The 19,796-nt window shown below is 50.8% G+C and overlaps 1 protein-coding gene across 1 annotated transcript; it reads left to right on the top strand.

Moving 5' to 3' along the window:
• Positions 1–5,191: 5,191 nt before the first annotated feature.
• Positions 5,192–18,364, top strand: LOC143689972 (keratin, type II cytoskeletal 1b-like). The gene is made up of 9 exons (XM_077167992.1): positions 5,192–5,722; positions 11,207–11,421; positions 12,628–12,688; positions 13,126–13,221; positions 14,247–14,411; positions 15,892–16,017; positions 16,142–16,362; positions 16,832–16,866; positions 17,390–18,364. The coding sequence occupies exons 1-9, from the start codon at positions 5,192–5,194 to the stop codon at positions 17,665–17,667; spliced, it is 1,728 nt and encodes a 575-aa protein (XP_077024107.1). The 3' UTR covers positions 17,668–18,364.
• The last annotated feature ends 1,432 nt before the right edge of the window (positions 18,365–19,796 follow it).

The following is a 19,796-nucleotide window of genomic DNA, read 5'->3' as shown; positions in this document are numbered from 1 at the left end:
TGGGAGAGCCTTGATAGGCTGGGGACAATATTACCTCTAGGTCTCGGGTATGGGGATGAGCAAGGGACTTCTGCACAACCCCTAGGCCCAAGGGCCCCTACTGGGCTTGATGAGAGGAAGGGAGACCTCCTGATTCTCAATTTCCAGGCAAGTCCTGGGATTCTGGTTGAAGGGATATCTAGTTGAAGGAAGGGGTTTGCTTGCACACAGTTGGTTTGAGGCCTGGTGAGAAGTTTAGTGCCTTAGTGGCTGCCCCAAACACCCATCCTAACCCAGAAATTAGGATTCACCACAGATGTTTCTGTCTGCCCAACTCCACCTTTCCACCCCTGGGATACAAAATCTATTAGAGATTGGAGTTAGAGCATCCTATGTACCCATCTCTCCTAGACTGCTGGAGCAGAGGTTGTCTGGAACTTTCTCAGGCCTTACTGTTCTTTTCTTTGTTTTTTTTTTTTTGCTTTGGGAGTAGGGATAGTTCTAGATGCACCAACTTGCTCTGTAGTCTGGACCGAATCCTTTCCTCTGCTTATACCTTTCTCCTCCTTTGTAAAATGAAGGCACTGTGATGATGGTCTCTGTCGTGTGTCCAGCTCTGACACTCTTATGCAGGAAAATAGTGGTCCCAAGGTATGGGGAGCCAAGGCTTGGGGCTTCTATTCTGTCCAAGGAGTCTGGTCACCTCCATCTGCTACTGTCACTGCCTCCCTTCTGCAGCCAGAGGTTAAAATGCTCCCATTTTTAGCAGATAAGAGCCCAAAGGGAGGGGCCTGAGCTGGGCCGGAAAGCAGCCTGTGTACCTACACCAGGCTGCAGTCCCTCCCTTCTCTGCCCAAGGGGCCCTGCCTCTGTCCCCACGCCCCCCGCCACGCCTCTGTGCTGTCCTGCACCGTCCTCTGCCCGTCATGCCAGCAGCCCTCTGGTCCTCCCAAACCCTGCCTCCTGCTGCTGCCTGGGTCTGCGATCCGATCCGGTGCCTGATAACGGCCTCACCCTTTTGGCAGCCCTGGGTTTCAGAACCTGGGAGACAGGCTGAGCCAGTTGGAGCCTCCGTCAACCAACTTGCACCAAGGTCCCGCCATCTTTTTAACATTGATGGCTGGTGGGGAGAGCTGGGGAGAGGGGGAAGGGGACACTTCTCCCTCCTTAGAGAGAACTATAGGGGGCATCCAGAGTCAGAAGGTCTGGGTTCAAATTCCACCACTTTCATCTGTGTGTTCTTGGACAAATTATGTTCTCTCTCTAAATCCCATTTTTCCTCATCTGGAAAATAAGGATAATAATAAGAAGAATACCTTCCTTATAATGTTGGTATTAAGGTTAAACGAGACCACCGCTGTGATAGCTTTAGGCCTGTGCACGGCACACTGAAAGCACTGAAGAAGAGGTTAACTATTATTGTGGTCATTCTTATTAATTTATCCCTGGACCGAATGGAATCTCGAGAGACCATTTCATTCATCCTTTTGTTTCCTCTAAGTCAGTGGTTCCCGAACCTGTCTGGCCTTTAAAACCACCTGGGATCTTTTATAAATTCCAAAGCCCAGACCACATCCCGGATCAGTGGAACTACAGTCTCTGGCGGTGGACACAGGCACCAGCAGTTGGAGGAGTCCTTCCCGTAACTCCAATATGCAGCAAGTTTAGGAATCACTGCTCTTTGGCATTGCAACCAGTTGGAGGGTTTTCTTTAGGGAGAGCAGTTTGTCTTAGAAACTTCATCCACTGTCTTAATATTGACCTGAGATTAAATATCTCCTTTCAGGTAAGCAAAATCTCTCATGCTTCACTTTAAGCTAACTTTCTCTTGTTCTGAGGCAGCTGAGACCCTATACCGAAGGCTCAGTTGGTCCTGTTTGATGGACAACCTTCCAGCAGTCCCTCAAGGGACTGGCAGCACCCCACAAGGCTCGGCCCGCTAAAAGGAGAGAGACTAGATGTTGCAGCTGGTCACAGCCAGACAAGCCTTCTAAACGCTACTCTCTGGGCTTCTTTCATTTGATCACAATTATGTAATTTCCCATATTCATCATGAGGGTAAATATAAACCTGGGTAAGTGCTCAATACATTTCTGTCTAAGACTTTGCTGGCACCCTCTGTCTTGCAGTTTTTCAGTTCTTTCTTCAAGGCAGGATGACCTTTCCACAGTTATATCCATCCCACCCCACCCTCACCATGTCCTTTTCCTCCTCTAGGCTTAGGCACAAGTAGCTCCTCTGGTCCATTCCCAGTCCCAATCCCTTACCCCCCCAGAGAACTACATCTGCTCGCATACAACACCTCTTCAAGGTGACCTCGAGCTGGCCCCTGCTTCCATGGAGCCTTCTCCAGTCGCTTCCCTTTTGAAAACCCTAACAGTGCTTTAATAGGTTTCAATGCTATAACCATAGCAACAAAATAACACCAATAATAGTAGCAACCATTTATTTTTCAGGCACTGTGCTATGTGCTCTAAGTATCAGATGAGTAGAGTTCAGAGAGGTTCAGTGACATGTCCAATCATAAAACTAGCAAATGGTGGAGCTGGGATTCAACCCCCTGGCCGCTTAAGTCTGGGCAGAGTCTTGGTTTTCAAGTGTTTCCTATGTTAGTCTTCAGTTTAGCTCAGTCTGGCAAATCTTTGTATTTGGCCCACTCTGTGCCCAGCAATGAGATAGGCCCCCCTGGGAGAGGAAAGGGCTCATGGTCCATGAAGTTTGGTCCTGACATCGAGGAGCTTCCTATTTATTTATTTGGCAGAAGGGACATAAGTGAATGGGTTAATTATGTGGTTTCTATGAGACCAGGGTTGAAGGTGAGTAGTGCAGAAAAGTATCGTAGCAGGGGAGAGAGAGGTGGGGTCATGGGATCTGGCATCTTCAGGGAATGACAACCTACCTGAAGAGTACTTCACCTCCAGAAGGTGGTGAGGAAGGAGCCACACTCGTACGACCCTTTGGAGTTTACAAAGTGCCCTTCCACGTTTGATCTCAGCCACTCATTACGGTCGTCCTGTGAAACTGATATTACTACCCTTCTTTTACAGACAAGGAGGAAACTGAGGCTGAAGGAGTCATGCAGCTAGGAAAGGGCAGAGCCTGGCTGGATCAGAGTCAGGTTTTGAGATGCCGACCCAAGGATCTTTTCATCACGCCATGGCTGCTTCCCGTTTGGGGCCTCCCATCTCCTCCCCCAGCAGCCTCCTTTTCTCTGCCAGACTCCTGCCCCTTCCCCCTATGCCGGATATCACTTCGGTCCCCGTTCCTCCAGCTCTTTACCTAGCAACTCTTTACAGCATATTTCTAACCATCCCATTGGTCCTTCAAGTGAGGATGCAAAACCAGCCCTTCCTCTAAAACCCCCGCCTGAGCCTTCCATTTATGGCAATAAAACCCGTCCCAACCAATCAAAAAATTGCTCTGAGCCCTTCTTGCTCACCCCTCCCCCTAGACGCTTCACCCTATATAAGCTGGTATACTTCCTCTAATAAACGTTCTAGTGTGCGCTCCTCGCCAGTCCAACTAGTTCCCGTGAGTCGTTATTTATCTCGCGCGCCCTCCACACCTTCGAACCCCCGGGGATTGTGGCCTCAAGCTCCCCCTTTAGCCGCCGGGAGGAAGACCCCAAGCGGGAGACCTAGCAGACAGACTCCCGCACCCCTAGCACTGCACCTGACTCAGGCAGTTGTCTCACATGGACTCATCTGTTCCCCAGCCGCACTTCCATGTCCATCTGTTCCCCAGCCCCACTTTCATGTCCTTCTGACTCCTCTGTTTTTCTCCTTGTCACTCTATGCCAGCCTGGGGGCTGAGCCCTGCCTTCCTTTTCTTACCGGGAGCTCCTTGAAGGAGTCATTCTCAGGAGCAGGACTGTGTAGACCTGAGGTGCCCACGCCTAGGGCAGCCCATGGCCCAGCCTCAGCTGGGACTACCCCGGTTTTAGCACTGAGTGTCCCAAGTGAAGTGGGACAGTTGGTCAACCTAACAAGGCCTGTGGACAACGGTATTTATGCTTGTTTACTAAATTACAGTTTTCTTTGCTTTTTCACGGGCATTGTAGCACTGACTCTTAAGTATCTGAGGCTCAGAGGGTAGGCGACTTGAAACCAGCTTTTCTGACCATTCATTCCAGATTTCTTTTCTACCCTACAGTGTCTCCAGAAGATGGTCTAGTAAACAGCTCCCAAGCAGAGAAAGTAGAGCTTAATGATAAGGAGGCATGAAAGGCTTGGAGCTGCCCAAAGACAAGCCTTAGAGTTTCTCCCAAAACTTTTCCTCAGTTCTGCTCCTCTGGCGTCTCTCTTCCCTGCCCCCACCAACCTTTCCACTTCTATAGCTGCTGGCAACTGTGGTTTCAGCTCCAGCTTTTGCAAATAGATTTGCTTATTGCACAAAGGAAAAGGAAGTTTCAAATATTAGGAGACATGCTCCTATAGTCCCTGGTAAGTCAACTCACTTTCCATGCTACTTTTAGAACCTGTCTCATCTGCATTACTACCGTTTATGAGTTCATAGCCCAGGCACCCATTTTGGATTCTGCTTCTTTCATTAGCCTTGGGCAGAGTCTCCCAGCTCCCACGTGCACTCAATAAACGCGATATCATGTTTCCATGCGATAAAACTTGTGACCTGCATGGTGACGGTGACGACAGCAGTGGGGAGCAGAAGCAGTGTGTGGGCGGTCAGAACCGAGCTTCTGCCCCACCAGGACAACGCTGCTGTAACAGATGGCCCCACCCTCACCCAGCTTCGGTCCCTGAAGTAGCTAGATGCCCTCTAGCTTTGCCCCAGATCTTCCAGGCACACCCCAAAACAGACAAGTCAATGGTGGAGTTTCTTAGGAAGAGATCAACTAATATCTTGGGGGAGAACTGTATAGGAGTTTCCAGCAACTAGATCCTGAGAGATTATTTCACTGCTCTCTAAAAAGACGAGAGATGCACGATAAATGATCAAGTTGGGGAAGCTTGTTTACAATGCAATTTCTCCCTCTTATATGTCTGAAATTTTAACCAGATGTTGCTGCAGGTGAACTAGACATTAATACTCCCCTACCTAGATTCTGAAGGTGCCCAGCCCAGTGAAGGCAGGTATATATAGGGACTGAGCCAGAGCGCTTGCCAAAGGAGTCATAGCTCCCTCCCTCCCTAGTCTCTGCTTCCTTCCAGCTGGGCCATTTCTCTTGTCTGCTTCTCTGGATGCTCCAGCAACTATGAGCTGCCAGTTTAGTTCTCAGTCTGCGTTTAGCTCAAGGAGCAGGCGGGTTTATAGTGCCAGTTCTTCTGGGGGTTTTGGTGGTGGGAGTTCGGCTGCGGGGCGTGTGTCTCAGGCTTGGGGGAGGAGGGGCGGTGGTGGCTATGCGGGCTTTGAAAAGACTTTTGGCTGTAGGAGCCTCTTCAATCTGGGTGGCAATAAAAGCTCCTCCTCTAGTCTAGTGGGGAGAAATGCTGGTGGTTTTTGCCACGGTGGGGGAGAAGGAAGAGGGTTTGGAGGGGGCAGAAACTTTGGGGGTGGTGGCTATGGAGGAGGAGGTTTTGGGGGTGCTGGGTTTGGAGGGAGCAGTTTTGTGTTTGGGGGCTTTGGTCCTACTTGTCCCCCAGGGGGCATCCGAGAGGTGACCATTAACCAGAGCCTCCTCCAGCCACTTAATCTGGAGGTGGACCCTGAAATTCAGAAGGTCAAGGCAAAGGAGCGGGAGCAGATCATGGTTCTCAACAACAAGTTTGCCTCCTTCATCGACCAGGTGAGTGCCTCAGGGTGGGCAGAGTCTTTGGCCACTGACTGGATGACCGGGAGGACCTTGTGCCCTGATGCCTTTCACCGATCTTGTCGTCTCAGGTCGGTGGTGACAATCATTTTCAGAAATGTGTGTCCTGGGATCTTAGGAAAGCTTTCACCTCATTTAGGCCTCAGTTTGACATCTTGGGGGGATTTATGCTATCTTTTCTCTTTGGAAAGAAAACAGATAGGATATGGGGAAATACCCAACAGACAAAATATGTGATGTCGTAAACTTATTCTCATTCACCATTATTCATTTTCCATCCATCCATCCATCCATCCATCCATCCACCCATCCATCTATCCACCTACCCACTCATCCCACTACCCATCCAGCCCACATATATTTTCTAAGCATCTACTATATGCCAGGCATAGTTGATATTCTGGAGAGGGTGGCCCCTCTGAGTTTAGGCCTTATCTGGCCTAGGAACCTATCTGGAGGTTGTAAGTTTCTGGATAGGAATCATAATGCATGGAACCTTGTTCAATATCACACAAAGCCCTGGGTATTCTTTAGGGTTGGCAGGAATGGTTTTGGTTGGGGTTTGGCAAACCATGATAAATACCAATATCGAGCTGAAGCTTACGTAAGAGTTGCCTCCAGAGTAGTCTCTCGACTCTGTTTGAAATCTCTCAGCCACTGATACCTTATTTGTTGCAACTATTTTCCCCCTGTTGGTCAGGAAGGCATTGTCGATCCCACGGTGCCAGGGCCAGGCCCGTCCCTGGGAGTCATATCACATGTTGCCAGAGAGACTTTCACCCCTGGATGTCATGTCCCACATGGGGCGGGGGGTGGTGAGTATAATTTTACTTGCCAAGTTGGGCTTAGTGAGAGAGAGGCCATATCTAAGCAACAAAAGAGGGCCTCTGAAAGTAACTCTCAGGCGTAACTATCGATAGGCTTAGCTTTTATAAATAAGCTTCGCAAGAGCAAGCCTCAAGATTAAGGGCTTGGCCTATTGTTTTGGGGGTCCATAATGTTTGAGACAGTACCAGGGGTTTCCCTGGTGGTAATGTTTAAAAGTTTCATATTTTTTCTCCCATTCCTCAAAGGACTTTGCCAATACTTTAAAATTATCTGCTCAATATACACTGGGATATGTCTGGGCTCCAGCATTCTTTTGGGTCCACAGGTGAGAGGCACCCTAGAAATTGCTTTGCCTTTGAGGATGAGTGGGGGAAACACCACTGAGTACAAAGTTTCCTGGACACTCAGTAACTTTCTCTGGTTCCCACAGGAGTGTGGTGTTGAGGCCAGAGCTTGACCTGTGGTCTGACTGCAGACTTAACCATGGCCAGGGTTCATTGTTTGGCTGTGCAGCTGGCCCCTGATATTTGGGCAAATGCTGGGGACAGGAAAGCATGGGCTATGAGCAGGGGGTGGAAAAGGGGTAAGACTATATAGGCCTGGAGACAGTTAAAAGGAGTCCAACAGAGCAAAGTGCTTCTGACTACTTCTGATCACTGTGGATGGAAACTTGGGCTGAATATCATCACATCTCAGGTACTGTCAGGAGTGGGAGGTTTGACTGGAGCAAGGAGGTGATGGAGGTACTACGGGGAGGTCAAGGCTGGGCCCACGGAGGATCTGGGGGAAGAAAGGGTTGGGGGTCAGTGAAATGACATAAGCTGCTGGCAACTGGTCTCCTGAGTCTCTCATTTGATTATGTCTCCTGCCCTTAACAGGGTATTCATCCGGTTGTGACATGGGCTTTGGGCGGAGGACAAGGTGAAGGAGATGTTGGCTCCCTGACCTTCCCTAAGGAGCATGGCCTGTGAAGGCCTGGAGCAGAGGCTCCTCAGCCCAGGTGGGCTCTGGTCTGGCTGGCAGGGAGAAGGCTGCTACTGCAGTGGTGTCTGCCTCTGGCTTCTCAACTGGCCTTCCTGCTTTTACCCTTACCCCCATACAGACTGCTCTCAACACTGCACCAAAGCATCCTTTAAAACACATCACATCAGTCCTCCATCTGAATTCTCCCATTTGGAAGTTAAAAACTTACAAGGCCGCATATGATCTGGCCCTCCAACCCATAGCTGCTGCTAACCCCTGATATGCACTTGTGGAAATTAGGCAAAATTGCCCCCACTGGGTGGAACAGCTTTCAGGCTGCATGGTTTAGAATTTAGCTTCCTAGGGTGCAAACACATGCCTAGATACAGTGGCCCTCCTGCCCACCCTCTGCCTCACCTCTTGCTTCCCTCTTGCTCACCCACAAACAATTCTGGCCATTTTCTAGCGTCCCTAAGTCCTGGCTCAGGGCCTTTGCACTTGTACTTTTCATTTTCATCTCCAGAGAGTAGCCCAGCTCCCTCCCTCTCCTGTGTAAGGCCTTTGTGCAAATGCTATGCTCTCAGTGAGATCTTCCCGGACCACCCTAGTTGAAGCAGCACCCCCACCCCAGCACACCCATCCCCATCCTTGCTTTACTTTTTTCTCCATGGCCCCCACAGCCATCTTACACTGTCCATGCCACATGTTGATTTTTTTGGAGGTTATCTCTCAAAATAGCATGCAAGGTCTTGGAAAACAGAAAAACTGTCTGTTTTGCTCATCATTGAACCCCCAGTACATAGAATAATGCATGGCCTATGATAGTTGTTCAATAACCATGTACTGAGTAAAAAATTAGATTCAGACCTAGACCCTCAGAGAGTGGGAAAGGAGAAAAAGGGCTTTTTTAGAAGCAATGACCAGGGAAAGAGACCTCAGTAAGGAAAAGGAAGGCTCCAGCTTTTCCCACTGGGGTGGTGGCTGGGCCTCTGAGGCATGGGCCAGGGGGCGTTCAAGTTAAGCTGCCCTTTAAGCTTCTGTGCCAGGGAGCAGTGCGTGGCCTGGATAAGTCAAACTAGCAGGCAAGTCCATAGCCCGTTGTTTCTCATTAGTTCGTGCTATCTCTAGTTGTCTTTGCAGGGTTGGGTGCTGTGTGCTCACAGATCTCAGTGTCCTGGGTCTCCTGGACAGAAAACCAGGCCTGGGCCGACGACCTTTGTGGATCTCATGCAGGGCAGGGGAGAGACGGTTGCTAAAACAACCCCAAATGGCTGCAAATTACAAAAATGCCAAACGAGGGAAAGAACAGGGTGTTTGGAAAGGGAGATGCCAGGGAGGTGACATTTTAGTTGCGATCCAAAGAGTGGGTAGGAGTTAGCCAGGCAAAGAGTGTCATGAGTACCAGGGAGGGGGAGCAAGGCGCAGAGGGTGGGGGTTGCTTTTCCCTAGTATGAAGGGTAGATTTTATGACATTATATTTTATCTGCATCATCTTTGAATATTGTTGGTGAGCCCAGTCCAGGAGTAAAGCTTTCTGGGCCTGGAGAAAAAGCAAAATGGCCCTTAATAATTTCCTAATGGTTAAATGTTAAAAGACCTGAAAATTGCCTGTTGTTCCCTGGAACTGGCCTCTGCCTTTGCAGAGAGAGTCTGATGAGAGCCATGATTTGTTTTACTAAACTTCTGTGATATTGGGGGTTGGAGGGTGGAGAGGGGGTGGGGCTAAATCCAGGGCACCCAGAGTCGTCTAACTGCCCCCTCGTTGTTCACGTGGAGATTCCCCATTGGACCACGAGAGTCTTGCTTTGGGTCCTGCAGTGCCAAGCACAGGGCTCCGAGGGAGTGTGGAAGTGTTTTTTTCCCTCCCTGGGAGTGCCACTCCGGAGTAAAAGTAAGCTGGTGGCAGAATCTCTCCTGGAGGTGTTGCAGGTTGTGCTGACAAGCCTGGGAGTCCTGGCTGCCCAGCTCCTTGCTCTGAGTGGGGGCCATGGGGGATAGTATTCTCCGCAAACATTTTCCAGCCTCGAGTCAGAACATGAAGGGAACTAAGAAGGGCTGACCTCTCAGATCGGCCGAGTCTCCGGGGCCAGGGGATTCCTGGACCCCTCCCTTGTACCACATGGCAGAGGAGGCGCTTCAGGGCCCCATGTGGCCGCCTAAAGCAGTGTGTTTGCTTACACACACATGGCTCCTGGAGGAGGGAGCCTGAGGCTGGAGGGGGTGGGTGTGGGCGGGGGCCTGAGTCAAGCCTCGGGCCACAGAGGGACCTGCTCTCTCTTCCCAGGGCAGGGGAGGGGAGCCACCCCCTCACCGCCGAGGGCAACAAGTAGAGGTAAATGGAGGGGTGACCATTCTCAGGTGAAGGACAATCTATGCACCTGGTGTGCATAGCCAGTCACTTCTTGGGACCTTGTATCCAGAGACCCAGGAATTGTATCCAGAGTTTGGGGGAAGAGGTAGTAAAATTATAGGGTGATATCCACTCTCTATCTCCTGTGTTACTGAAGGAAATAACAGTATGGATTTTCTCAAACACTAGACAATCTGCAAAGCCCTTAGTTTGGGGTACTTGAACGGATTGCACAACTTTTATTATTTTCTTTTAATGAGGAAATTTACTTTTTAAAGTAAATTCAGACCCTGAGCTGCAAAAATGGGGTCTGGGTTATAAAAGTATTTAAATCTAGAATATCTTCCTGAAGGACATGCCAGCTACTGGTGGTGTTCAGAGGTGTTCTAGTTTGCTAGCTGCCAGAATGCAACACACCAGAGACGGATTGGCTTTAATAAAAGGGGATTTATTTTGTTAGTTCTTCATAGGAAAGGCAGCTAATTTTCAACTGAGGTTCTTTCTTATGTGGGAAGGCACAGGATGGTCTCTGCTAGCCTTCTCTCCAGGCCTCTGGGTTCCAACAACTTTCCCCAGGGTGATTCCTTTCTGCATCTCCAAAGGCCTGGGCTGAGCTGTGAGTGCTGAAATGAGGTACGCTGAACTGCTTGGGCTGTGCTATGTTGTGCTCTCTCATTTAAGCACCAGCCAATTAAATCAATCAAACATCATTCATTGCAGCAGGCACGCCTCCTAGCTGACTGCCTATGTAATCAGCAACAGATGAGGTTTACATGCCATTGGCTCATGTCCACAGCAACAGAACTAGGCACCTTCAGCTGGCCAAGTTGATGCCTGAACTTAACTACCACAAGAGAGTTTGCTCAGAAATCAGTTTAATTTTCTCACCCAATTGTTCCTTTTCTCTTCTTATTCCTTCCTCCCCTCCATCACATGAACCATTTCAACCACAAATGGAAATGAGTCCTGGCTGTGTTAGTGTTTCAAATGCTCCAAACTACCATTTCTTTACTTTGGCATGGATAAATCGAGGGTGGAGGATGAGAAAGCTCTGATGTAAATGGTGTCAGCCAAAGGAAACAAGGCCTTCAGCTGGAGGTAGGTTAGCTTTCTAACCAGAGTTAACTTAGCAGGCAATTTGTAAGATCATTTTGGGCAAGTGGATCTTACAGCACTGGCAGCCATCAGCACCCACCTGCTTCTTCTCCGAGGTCTGGCATATGATGTGAGGCTGCTGATCCCACTGCCCATGGGAAAGCTGCTCTGACAGCTACTCTGACAGCTGGTCTGGGTGGGTTGGGGGGGTCTCTCGCTCGTAGGTGCGATTCCTGGAGCAGCAGAACCAGGTGCTGCAAAAGAAATGGGAGCTGCTGCAGCAGAGGAGCACCTCCCCTCGGACCAATGACCTGGAGCCCATCTTGGAGAACTATGCCACCAAGCTGCAGAGGCAGGCGGATTCCCTCAAGGAGGAGCTGATATGCCAGAGCGCGGAGACCAGGGGCCTGCAGGATGTCGTGGAGGACTACAGGAACAAGTGAGGTCCAAGGAGCTGGGGAGAAGCATGCCAGGGAACTGACGCACAGGGGCAAGAGTTTTGCTTTAGTGTTTATGCGTGAAGGGTACGACCAGGGCCGGCAGGCACAGCCATATGGGCTCCGCACCGTACATTTTGCACTTGGTGGGTAGGTTTGGACAGTCGGCTCTCAACTGTGTGTGTGTGGGAGGAGCAGGATCGCTTCATGGATGTTGGAGTTAGATAAGCCTGAATTCCAGCCGGGATTCTGTTACTGACGAGATGTGTGCAAATTAACCTCTCTCAGCCTTTGGTGTTCACATGAGTAAAGTGGGGATAGTAACAATATCTTCCTTGTTGGATTGTTGTGGGGTATAGATTTGTGGCTCTCAAACTTTATCATGCAGTAAGTCAGATTGCTGGCTTACTACCCCCCAGAATTTCTGATTCAGTAGGCTGGGATGGGGCCCGAGTATTTGCATTTATAACACGTTCCCAGGTGCTGCTGTTGCTGCTGGACTGGGGACCAACCAGGCTTTGGGAACCATTGGTTTAGATGAACCTATGTTTAATAAATTCTTAGACCGTGCCTGTACACAGTAAGCATTCAGTAAGTGCTAGCAGTGGTTAATAATCATGATAGGGCTGTCCGGACTTGTCTAATTCCATATTAGCATCTCCTGTGCTCCGCAGGCATCAGAGCAGCCTCTTCCTCCCTTTCTTTGCTGGGGGTGCAAGGGGTTTCTCTTAGCATCACCCTGACAGGCCCGTTGCATCACGCCAGCGGCATGTCAAACATGCGCGAGTTGACGGAACAGGGAATGCGCAGCGGAGATGTTGGGTGGTGGGGGCGGGGGTGGCAGAATTGTAGATCAATATTTTTCCTCTTTAAAAAAATTTATTGAAAGTGGTTGTTACTGCATGTTCTCAACTGGAAAAAAAAAAAGGATTGAGCTTGACACATTTAAAAACGTAAAACGCCAATAAAAAAGTGGACAATCTGGGGACATCCCACGGGCACTGGGTTTTCCAGGTCGAGTGGTGGTCCCCTCCCTTGACCTGGAGAACTGGGAGCTGGTGAGAGCGCAGGGCCTGGCTGGGGACTGACTGTAAGCGGCGCTTCCCAAATGCAGGGCAGTAAGGATTTGGGGAAGGCCGTCCTCCTGCGGGCACGGGGGCTCGGCTCAGCACTGGCAGCCTCGGTGAGTGTCTTGCTTCCTGCTGCAGGTATGAGGAGGAAACCAACCGGAGGGCCACTGCTGAGCACGACTTTGTCATCCTGAAGAAGGTGAAGGGAAGGAGAATCCGGAGAGGGACGGTCCAGAGGGGCCCAGGAAGCTGAGAAGAACGAGGAATCTCTTGAGACTCCCATCTGCCTGTGGGATGACGGGTGACAGGGTGACATCTGGCGTGAGCTCGGGCTGTGTGTGTGCTGCCCAAATGCACCATGCCTCTCGGTTTATGCCGCAGGTGTCAGTCGGGTGTAAGCCAGATTTTGAGTATCACTTATATCTGGCTTGGGCCCTGGGGGGGCCGGGCTGCTGCACGGGCCTGAGCGGAGCATGGAGCTGGGTGCGGCGCCCTCTGGCCGGGAATGCCAGGGTCTGGGTGAGGGGAGGAGATAAACCCAGAGAGACTTTGCCACTTGCCTGGGCTGCCCAGTGAGCTGACAGCGGCAGGCAGAGGCTGGGCTGCAAAGTTCGATGGTCTCTTCTGGCTGTTTAGGACGCGGATGCTGCTTATAGGACCAAAGAGGACCTGCGGGCCAAAGTGGACGTTTTGTCCGGGGAGATCAATTTCTTGAAATATTTATATGAGACGGTAAGTTCAGCCCTCGGGAGAATCCCTTTTCGAGTCTCACACCTTCCAAGGGGGTTTGGTCGGTCAGAGGAGGAGGTTGACAACCTCACATCCCCCACTGGGGGTCCAGCCCACCAAGCCCCTGACTCTGCGGGCGGCACGTCGTCCTTCCTCTCGGTCCCCAGGAGTCCCGGGAGGGGGCATGGCGATGAGGGCAGGGAGAGTCCGAAGGTAGGAGAAGGTGACGTAGTCGCTGTTTCATTGCACCCAGGTCTGTTTGGGAAAAGAGAATCATCCTCAGGGCCGAAAGTCAATGCGTAGGTTGTAGCTTTCCTGAGATAGACGAATCAATTCCTCACCAGGGCCGGGGAGTTGATAGGGCTACGGAGGGGACTCAGTGTGGCTCTTAGGGCGAGTGAAGACAAAGTCTGCAGCACTGAGAGAGCATTTGCGCCTCCCGTCTCTGGTCCCATCCATGCTAACTTGGGGGCACCTGGCCGGGGTCAAGGCTGTGCTAGGAGCTCTGCACGTGGTATTGACCTCTGCATTCTATGGGAGGAGACAGAGACACTGAGATTAAATGGCTTCTTTGTCCTATAATTAGTCAATGGTAGAGCCAGAACTCAAGTGAGTCTGAGTGACTTCACCACTGGAGGACTCTCTGCTGCCCTGAGAGCTCGTGTGGGCACGAGAGAGGGGAGTGATGAGGGTGATTTCAAGAAACAAGCCTTCCCCAGCAGAGGGCCTGGCTCAGAAGGCAGCCAAGCCAGAGTGGGCCAGGAAAAGGAAGGCCAGAGGGGCAGGAGGGACAGGTGGCATCCACCAGAGCTTTGAGTTCAGGCTCCTTCCTCTCCCCTGGGGGTTAGGTCTGGGCCCTGTTAGTTTTGGGTGGGACACTTTCTGGCACCCAGCAACAATTCAAACAAATTTCCCCCAAGACTCCCACCTGGCCCAGGCTTCTGACTCCCTATTGAGGGGGCGAGAGAGGGAAACCGAGGCCTTGGGAGGTGCATGGACGGACTCAGTCTGTGCTCCATGCCTCTCAGGAGCTGTCCCAGATGCAGATCCAAGTCAGCAACACCAGTGTTATCCTGTCCATGGACAACAACCGCTGCCTGGACCCCGACAGCATCGTCAAGGCAGTGCAGGCGCAGTACGAGCTGGTCACGCAGAGCAGCAAGGACGAGGCTGAGGCCTGGTACCGGACGCAGGTCAGCGCTGAGCCCCCAGACTCGGTGCTCAGAAAAGCAGATGCATAGCACCCCGGACTTGTATTGTCTTTTTCTTATTTCTAAAGCAAAACATATTTGTTCTAGACATTTCAGAAATTACAGGTAAAGATGACCCATAATCCCACTGCCACTTCAATGTCCCAGTATATTTTCTACCAGTTCTTTGAAGCTAATGTTTTTTGACAACTCACACGTTTCACTAGGTGCTTTATACATATTTTGTTTCATTTAACCCCTACGACAACCTCAGAGGTAGGCATTTCATAATCCCATTTTACAGATGACAGAGTGAAATGACATAATTTCCTTAAGGTCTTATAGCTAATAAGTGGCAGAGCTCAAACTTAATTAAACTGAAGTGTGTGCCTGCAAAATCCATGTTCTTAACCATGCAATTCTTTTTATGTGTACTTTTTCAGAATGATGTCTTTAAAAATGTAGGGTTTTACTTTTCTTTCTGACATCGCCTATGAATGACTTTCTGTGATGTTAAATATTTGATGCTATTTTTAACAGCAGCACTATATTCCGTTGCTTGGATACACCTTCATCCATTAGATAAATCTCTTTGAAGTTTAGTGTTTGGGCACATCTTGAGTTTCTTCTTATACTTAAATTGACCTGGATCTTTTTGGAAAGTAAAGACTCTGTAGTAGCAGGGTCAGAGATCAATAGCTTAGTCGCTAAATTCTGAACACTTGGCACTTGATGATCTGCTTTGTGACTCATCTGTGGCAATCTCCAACCCTGGCTCACCTCTGCCCTGCTGTCCTGCAGCGGGGAGCTCCGGGGATGGAGGGGATTTCAGCCTCAGATGGTCAACAGTGAAAGCATCAGAATGCAGAGCGCGCCTCGAGCCGGCCGTCCTCCCATCCCCTTTCAGAACTGCTTCGTGTGGGGAGAGTTCTGACTAACAGAGCAACAGAGACCCGGAAATGGAGCTAGAGAGAGGAAATTGTAAAGGAATATGGAGCACGCGAAGGGACTTTGAGGAAATGAGAGCCCGCCTGCTAGGGAACTCATCCTGGAAAAGGGTCAGCATGACTGTGGCAGGGTAGAAAATACAAGGTGGTTGCAGTGTGTGGAGGGGCCAGTATGAAGGTTTGGGGATGGGCAAAAGGAGGTAAAAAGGACATCAAGAAGCAGGTTTTTCTGGCTGGGATATGGTTCTAGTCCAGGGACGGGTGGAAGGAGAGAGGCTTGGTATAGATGTGTGTGTGTGTGTGTGTGTGTGTGTGTGTGTGTGTGTGTGTAACTCAGATGTGGGAGCTTTGGTATAGGTGTGAGTGTGGTGCTGGTGGTGGTGGTGGGGAATCACAGCTCCAGGTGGGCTCACTGTGGGAACTTTCCCTGAGGACGGCAGCCTGGGGGCTGGGCCTGGGAAGGCAGATCCACTCCCTACTGGAGAGGCTCTTGGCAGGCAGTAGGTACTGACCGTTGTGCTGCCTTTGACCCTCAGTACCAGGAACTCCAGATCATGGTGGGAAGACATAGAGATGAGCTGGAGAACAGCAAGATGGAGATTGCTGAGCTTAAGCGCACCATCCAGGGGCTGCAGGCAGAGATCAGCAGCATCCAGAAGCAGGTGGGATGGGAGCTGGGGCTGGACCGACCAGACGCATCTCCTCCCTTTGTGCCCTGCTGGCTGGGGCTCCTGAAACTCAACCCCCGACCCCGCCGCCTCCTCTCCATGACTGTCTCCTGAGCAGATGGCCCAGCTGCACTCGGCCATTTCGGATGCAGAGGAGCGAGGGGAGGAGGCCCTACAGGACGCGCAGCGGAAGCTGCAGGGCGTAGAGGAGACCCTGCAGCAATCTAAGGAGGAGCTGGCCCGGATGCTGTGTGACTACCAGACACTGCTGGGAGCCAAGCTGGCCCTGGACGTGGAGATTGCCACCTACCGCAGGCTGCTGGAGGGCGAGGAGTGCAGGTGGCCTGGGGCAGCGGTGTGGGGCTGGGGTTCGGGGGGGGGGGGGGGAAGGTCGACAGCCATATTTGCAGGGCTGAAGCTCAGGAGGCACCCCTGGAACAGGGAGACTTTTCCAGCTTTCCTGGGAAGATTGTAGCCCAGACTACCATCCAAGTCAGAAGCACTGCCCGTGTCAGGTGGCAGGGCCCAGAGAAGTCACTGTCCTCATTCTCCTGCCTCTAAGCATAATGTCCCCTCACCCCCTCCCAGCCCAGGTGATGACCCCCCCCCAGTGCTAAAAGACTTCAGGAACTTGCTTAAAATCCCCTTCGACCCAAGGCTTCCAGGACCCTGCCTACTCACACGCATTTCCCTGTGGCTCGAGGATGGCGCTCCCTGCCCATGGCGTCTGCTCCTGATACAGATAAACTGCCGCTTTCGTTCCTTCAGGCTCGGTGGGTCTGGCTTACTGTGGGTTTTGGTTTTGCAGGATGTCAGGAGAGCTGCAGAGCCAAGTGAGCATCTGTAAGTAGCAGAGCCCAGGGCGGCGGGCGGAGTGGGGGGTGCTGGACGGCACGGGGCAGCGGGAGGCCTGAGGAGGGCTGCCGGGTGACCAGAGGGCCCGGCTGTCTGGGATCTTAGCTCCCCATCCTAGAAAGTGAAAACCGAAGTGAGCAAACATGACCACCAAGCAGGAATAGTTCCTTTAAATAGGTTGATTGCTAAAAATAAGTTTGGTTTTATGTTAATTTTTAATGATTGCTAATAATCAGCCATGGCTGAGAACTACTTTAGGGTATATTCATTCATAAATGCTGAAAATGTGCTTCAAAAAGGGAGGCTGCCACTGCACGGTAGTGACCCTGTGACCCCTTGGTAGTAGAAGAATACTTTTAAAACGGTAATACTTCCAACTTCCAGCGTGTCTGTTTGCAAGTCAGATGCCACTGGTGATTTAAGGAGAAAGGAGGGTGGCACTGGTGTTGGGTGCTGGTGGGTCCCTCTGCCCCACCCTTCTGACCCCTTCTGGTCTGCTCTCTGCCCACAGCCATGCAGAAGAGCCAGGTGACCCTGGGTGGTGCCAGCAGGAGCCAAGGCTCCAGAGGTGTTGGTAGCAGCAGCGGCTTCGCAGTGGGCAGCGGGACGAGTTCCGGCGGGGGCTCCCGAGGGGGCAGTGGAGGTGGTTATGAGAGCAGCAGCGTTGTGAGCTTCGGGGGAAGCAGCAAAAGCAGCAGCAAGTACCCTAGGAGAAGCGGAGGGAGCTCGTCGCGTGTGCAGATCATCCAAACCTCTACCAGCACCTCCCGCACGGAAATCGTGGAATAGTGACAAAGACTCCTGCCCGGCCTCATGTCTCACTCTCCAGATGTCCCACTAGGCTCTCTCCTGTCCCTTTCCCTCCATGCCTTTCCTGACCCCTTCTAACTTCTCTCTCCCCAATGTGTCTCAGTAGTTTTTACCAATAAATGTGACTCTGGGTGGAGAAGCGGAGAGGATAACCCCAAAGGGTAGCTCTGTCTTTGGAGGGCACGGGCCGTGCAAAGTCACACGGTACATTCTCACCCAGACTCCACTCAGCTGGGCTTGCTCCTGTCCCTGTGGACATCCAGGGGCCCAGGAGAAAAAAGATCCTGAAGAGCATCCACAGGCAGATAAGCGTTGATGTCAACCCAGTCTCCCTTTTAGGCACCTGTATTGCTCTGTGAACAATAATCCATTTCTCAGAGAACCCACAAAATGACTGCTTTAGAGGAGTAGCTGATTGCAAGGCGAGCTAACTTGGCAAAGGGAATCTCTGTTCTGGAGCTAATTCCTGCTTTCTGCTTGATAAACCTCATCCTCTCACATTGATAGGGAATAAGAATTTGCTGCCTACTTCAGAGACCTGTGACTCATACCTGTCACAGGTATGAGTCACAGAGTCAGAATATTCTGATTCTGAATCTCTTTCTAAAGAAAACTTATCCCCTGGGTTATTTCACAGGGCACCGGGACAGGAGTCCTTATCCACAGAGAGAACTGTTCTTAGCAGTGGGTGGGGCTTGGGGTGGGGGTGGTTGGACCAACTGTCAAGTTCTGTTTCTGTCCAGCTCCCCCGCCAGCTCCATGCTTTGCTAGCCTGACCCTTCTTGACTTCTGCTCCACGACGGCTCTCCTGGGAGTGGCCCATCTGACTGGGCACAGGTAGCTCATTTCGCTCTGTCCAGGAGCTGAGAGCCTGAGATCTGAAGATCTGTCTTGGGCTTATGAGGGTTTAAATCCTGAACTAGTCTGGAAGCTGCTGGTGATTTGCAAGGTGGTTTAATGCTCTTTTGCAAACCCCACAAGTCCTTTCTGCCTCTTGTTCTCTGTGGCTCTGAGCAATGTGTGAGAATTTGTTTCCTAAGTTTAGGTCCTATATAAGAAACTTGAGATGTGCTGCAGGGGATAGGTGGGGGAAGCATTGGCCAACTAACAGAACTTTAGAAAGGAAATATGGTTTTGTTTCTCAGAACTGGAGTCACCTTCAGTTGCTCGTTGCTCTCTGAGTCCTAACACAACTTCCAAGTCCATGATTTCCTTGAGGGCATCTGATGGACTCAGCGTGGGTCCTTTGGAGAGTGCTTGTGATGTCATCATTTACTGGTTCAAGCTTGTACCTCAAAGGGCTTGATGTGTCTGGTGTTTGTACAATAAATTTTTCTGTGATCTCAAACTGCTGTTTGGTGTGGAGATGAGTTATTTTTCTACAGGCTGTTGTATTCATATTTGGGAAGTTAAAACTACTTATTTTTTCTTGCACAAGTAATACACATCCTTGCATCATCTAGCTGATAGAATCTAACTAAACCTTTAAGTGGCTGATCAGTCGAAAGTCAATTACACATTTGCTCAACAGGTATTTATTAAGCTCCTACTGTGTGACAGTAGGTATCCTAGTCACTGGCAATGCAATGTTCCTGAATCTTAAGGTGCTTATAACTCAGATAACATACTTTGGGGTGGCAAGATTCAGAGGGAGCAGTTGGAACTCCTAACCTAAGGATGGAGCCCTATCCTGGGGACACGGGAAGATCCACCCAAATAGGACAGCAGGTCAAGGAAGCAGGTATCAGTGATAGGGAAGGAAAGATTGGTCCCAATGGCTCCTGTAGGACTTTCCCCAGCCCAGGCAAGAGAGCAGGGTGGGTGTGGGCAGGGAGGTCAGGGAGGGGCCCTCTGGACAGGAGAACAGTCTGCTTAGAGACTCAAAGAAAAGAAAGGGTTCATGTACGTGAGGGAGAGGGAATAGGTCTGCTCAGCTGAAGAGGAGAAACAGAGTTAGGGAGACAGGGGGCTGAGGCCCATTAACTGAGTGGGGGCCAGGGGCAAGCATGTCTTTGATCTATGCTCGAAGGGAAACAGGGAGGAGACATTTAAGAATGGAGCAAGTTAAGCCTATCACCTTATCTGAGTGTGTTTCTGAGTATGTGTAA

This window comes from Tamandua tetradactyla, chromosome 7 (genome assembly GCF_023851605.1).
Source record: "Tamandua tetradactyla isolate mTamTet1 chromosome 7, mTamTet1.pri, whole genome shotgun sequence".
Classification (NCBI taxonomy): Eukaryota; Metazoa; Chordata; class Mammalia; order Pilosa; family Myrmecophagidae; genus Tamandua; species Tamandua tetradactyla.
The sequence above is the reverse complement of the archived record's forward strand: the minus strand, read 5'-3'. Positions and strand labels throughout refer to the sequence as shown.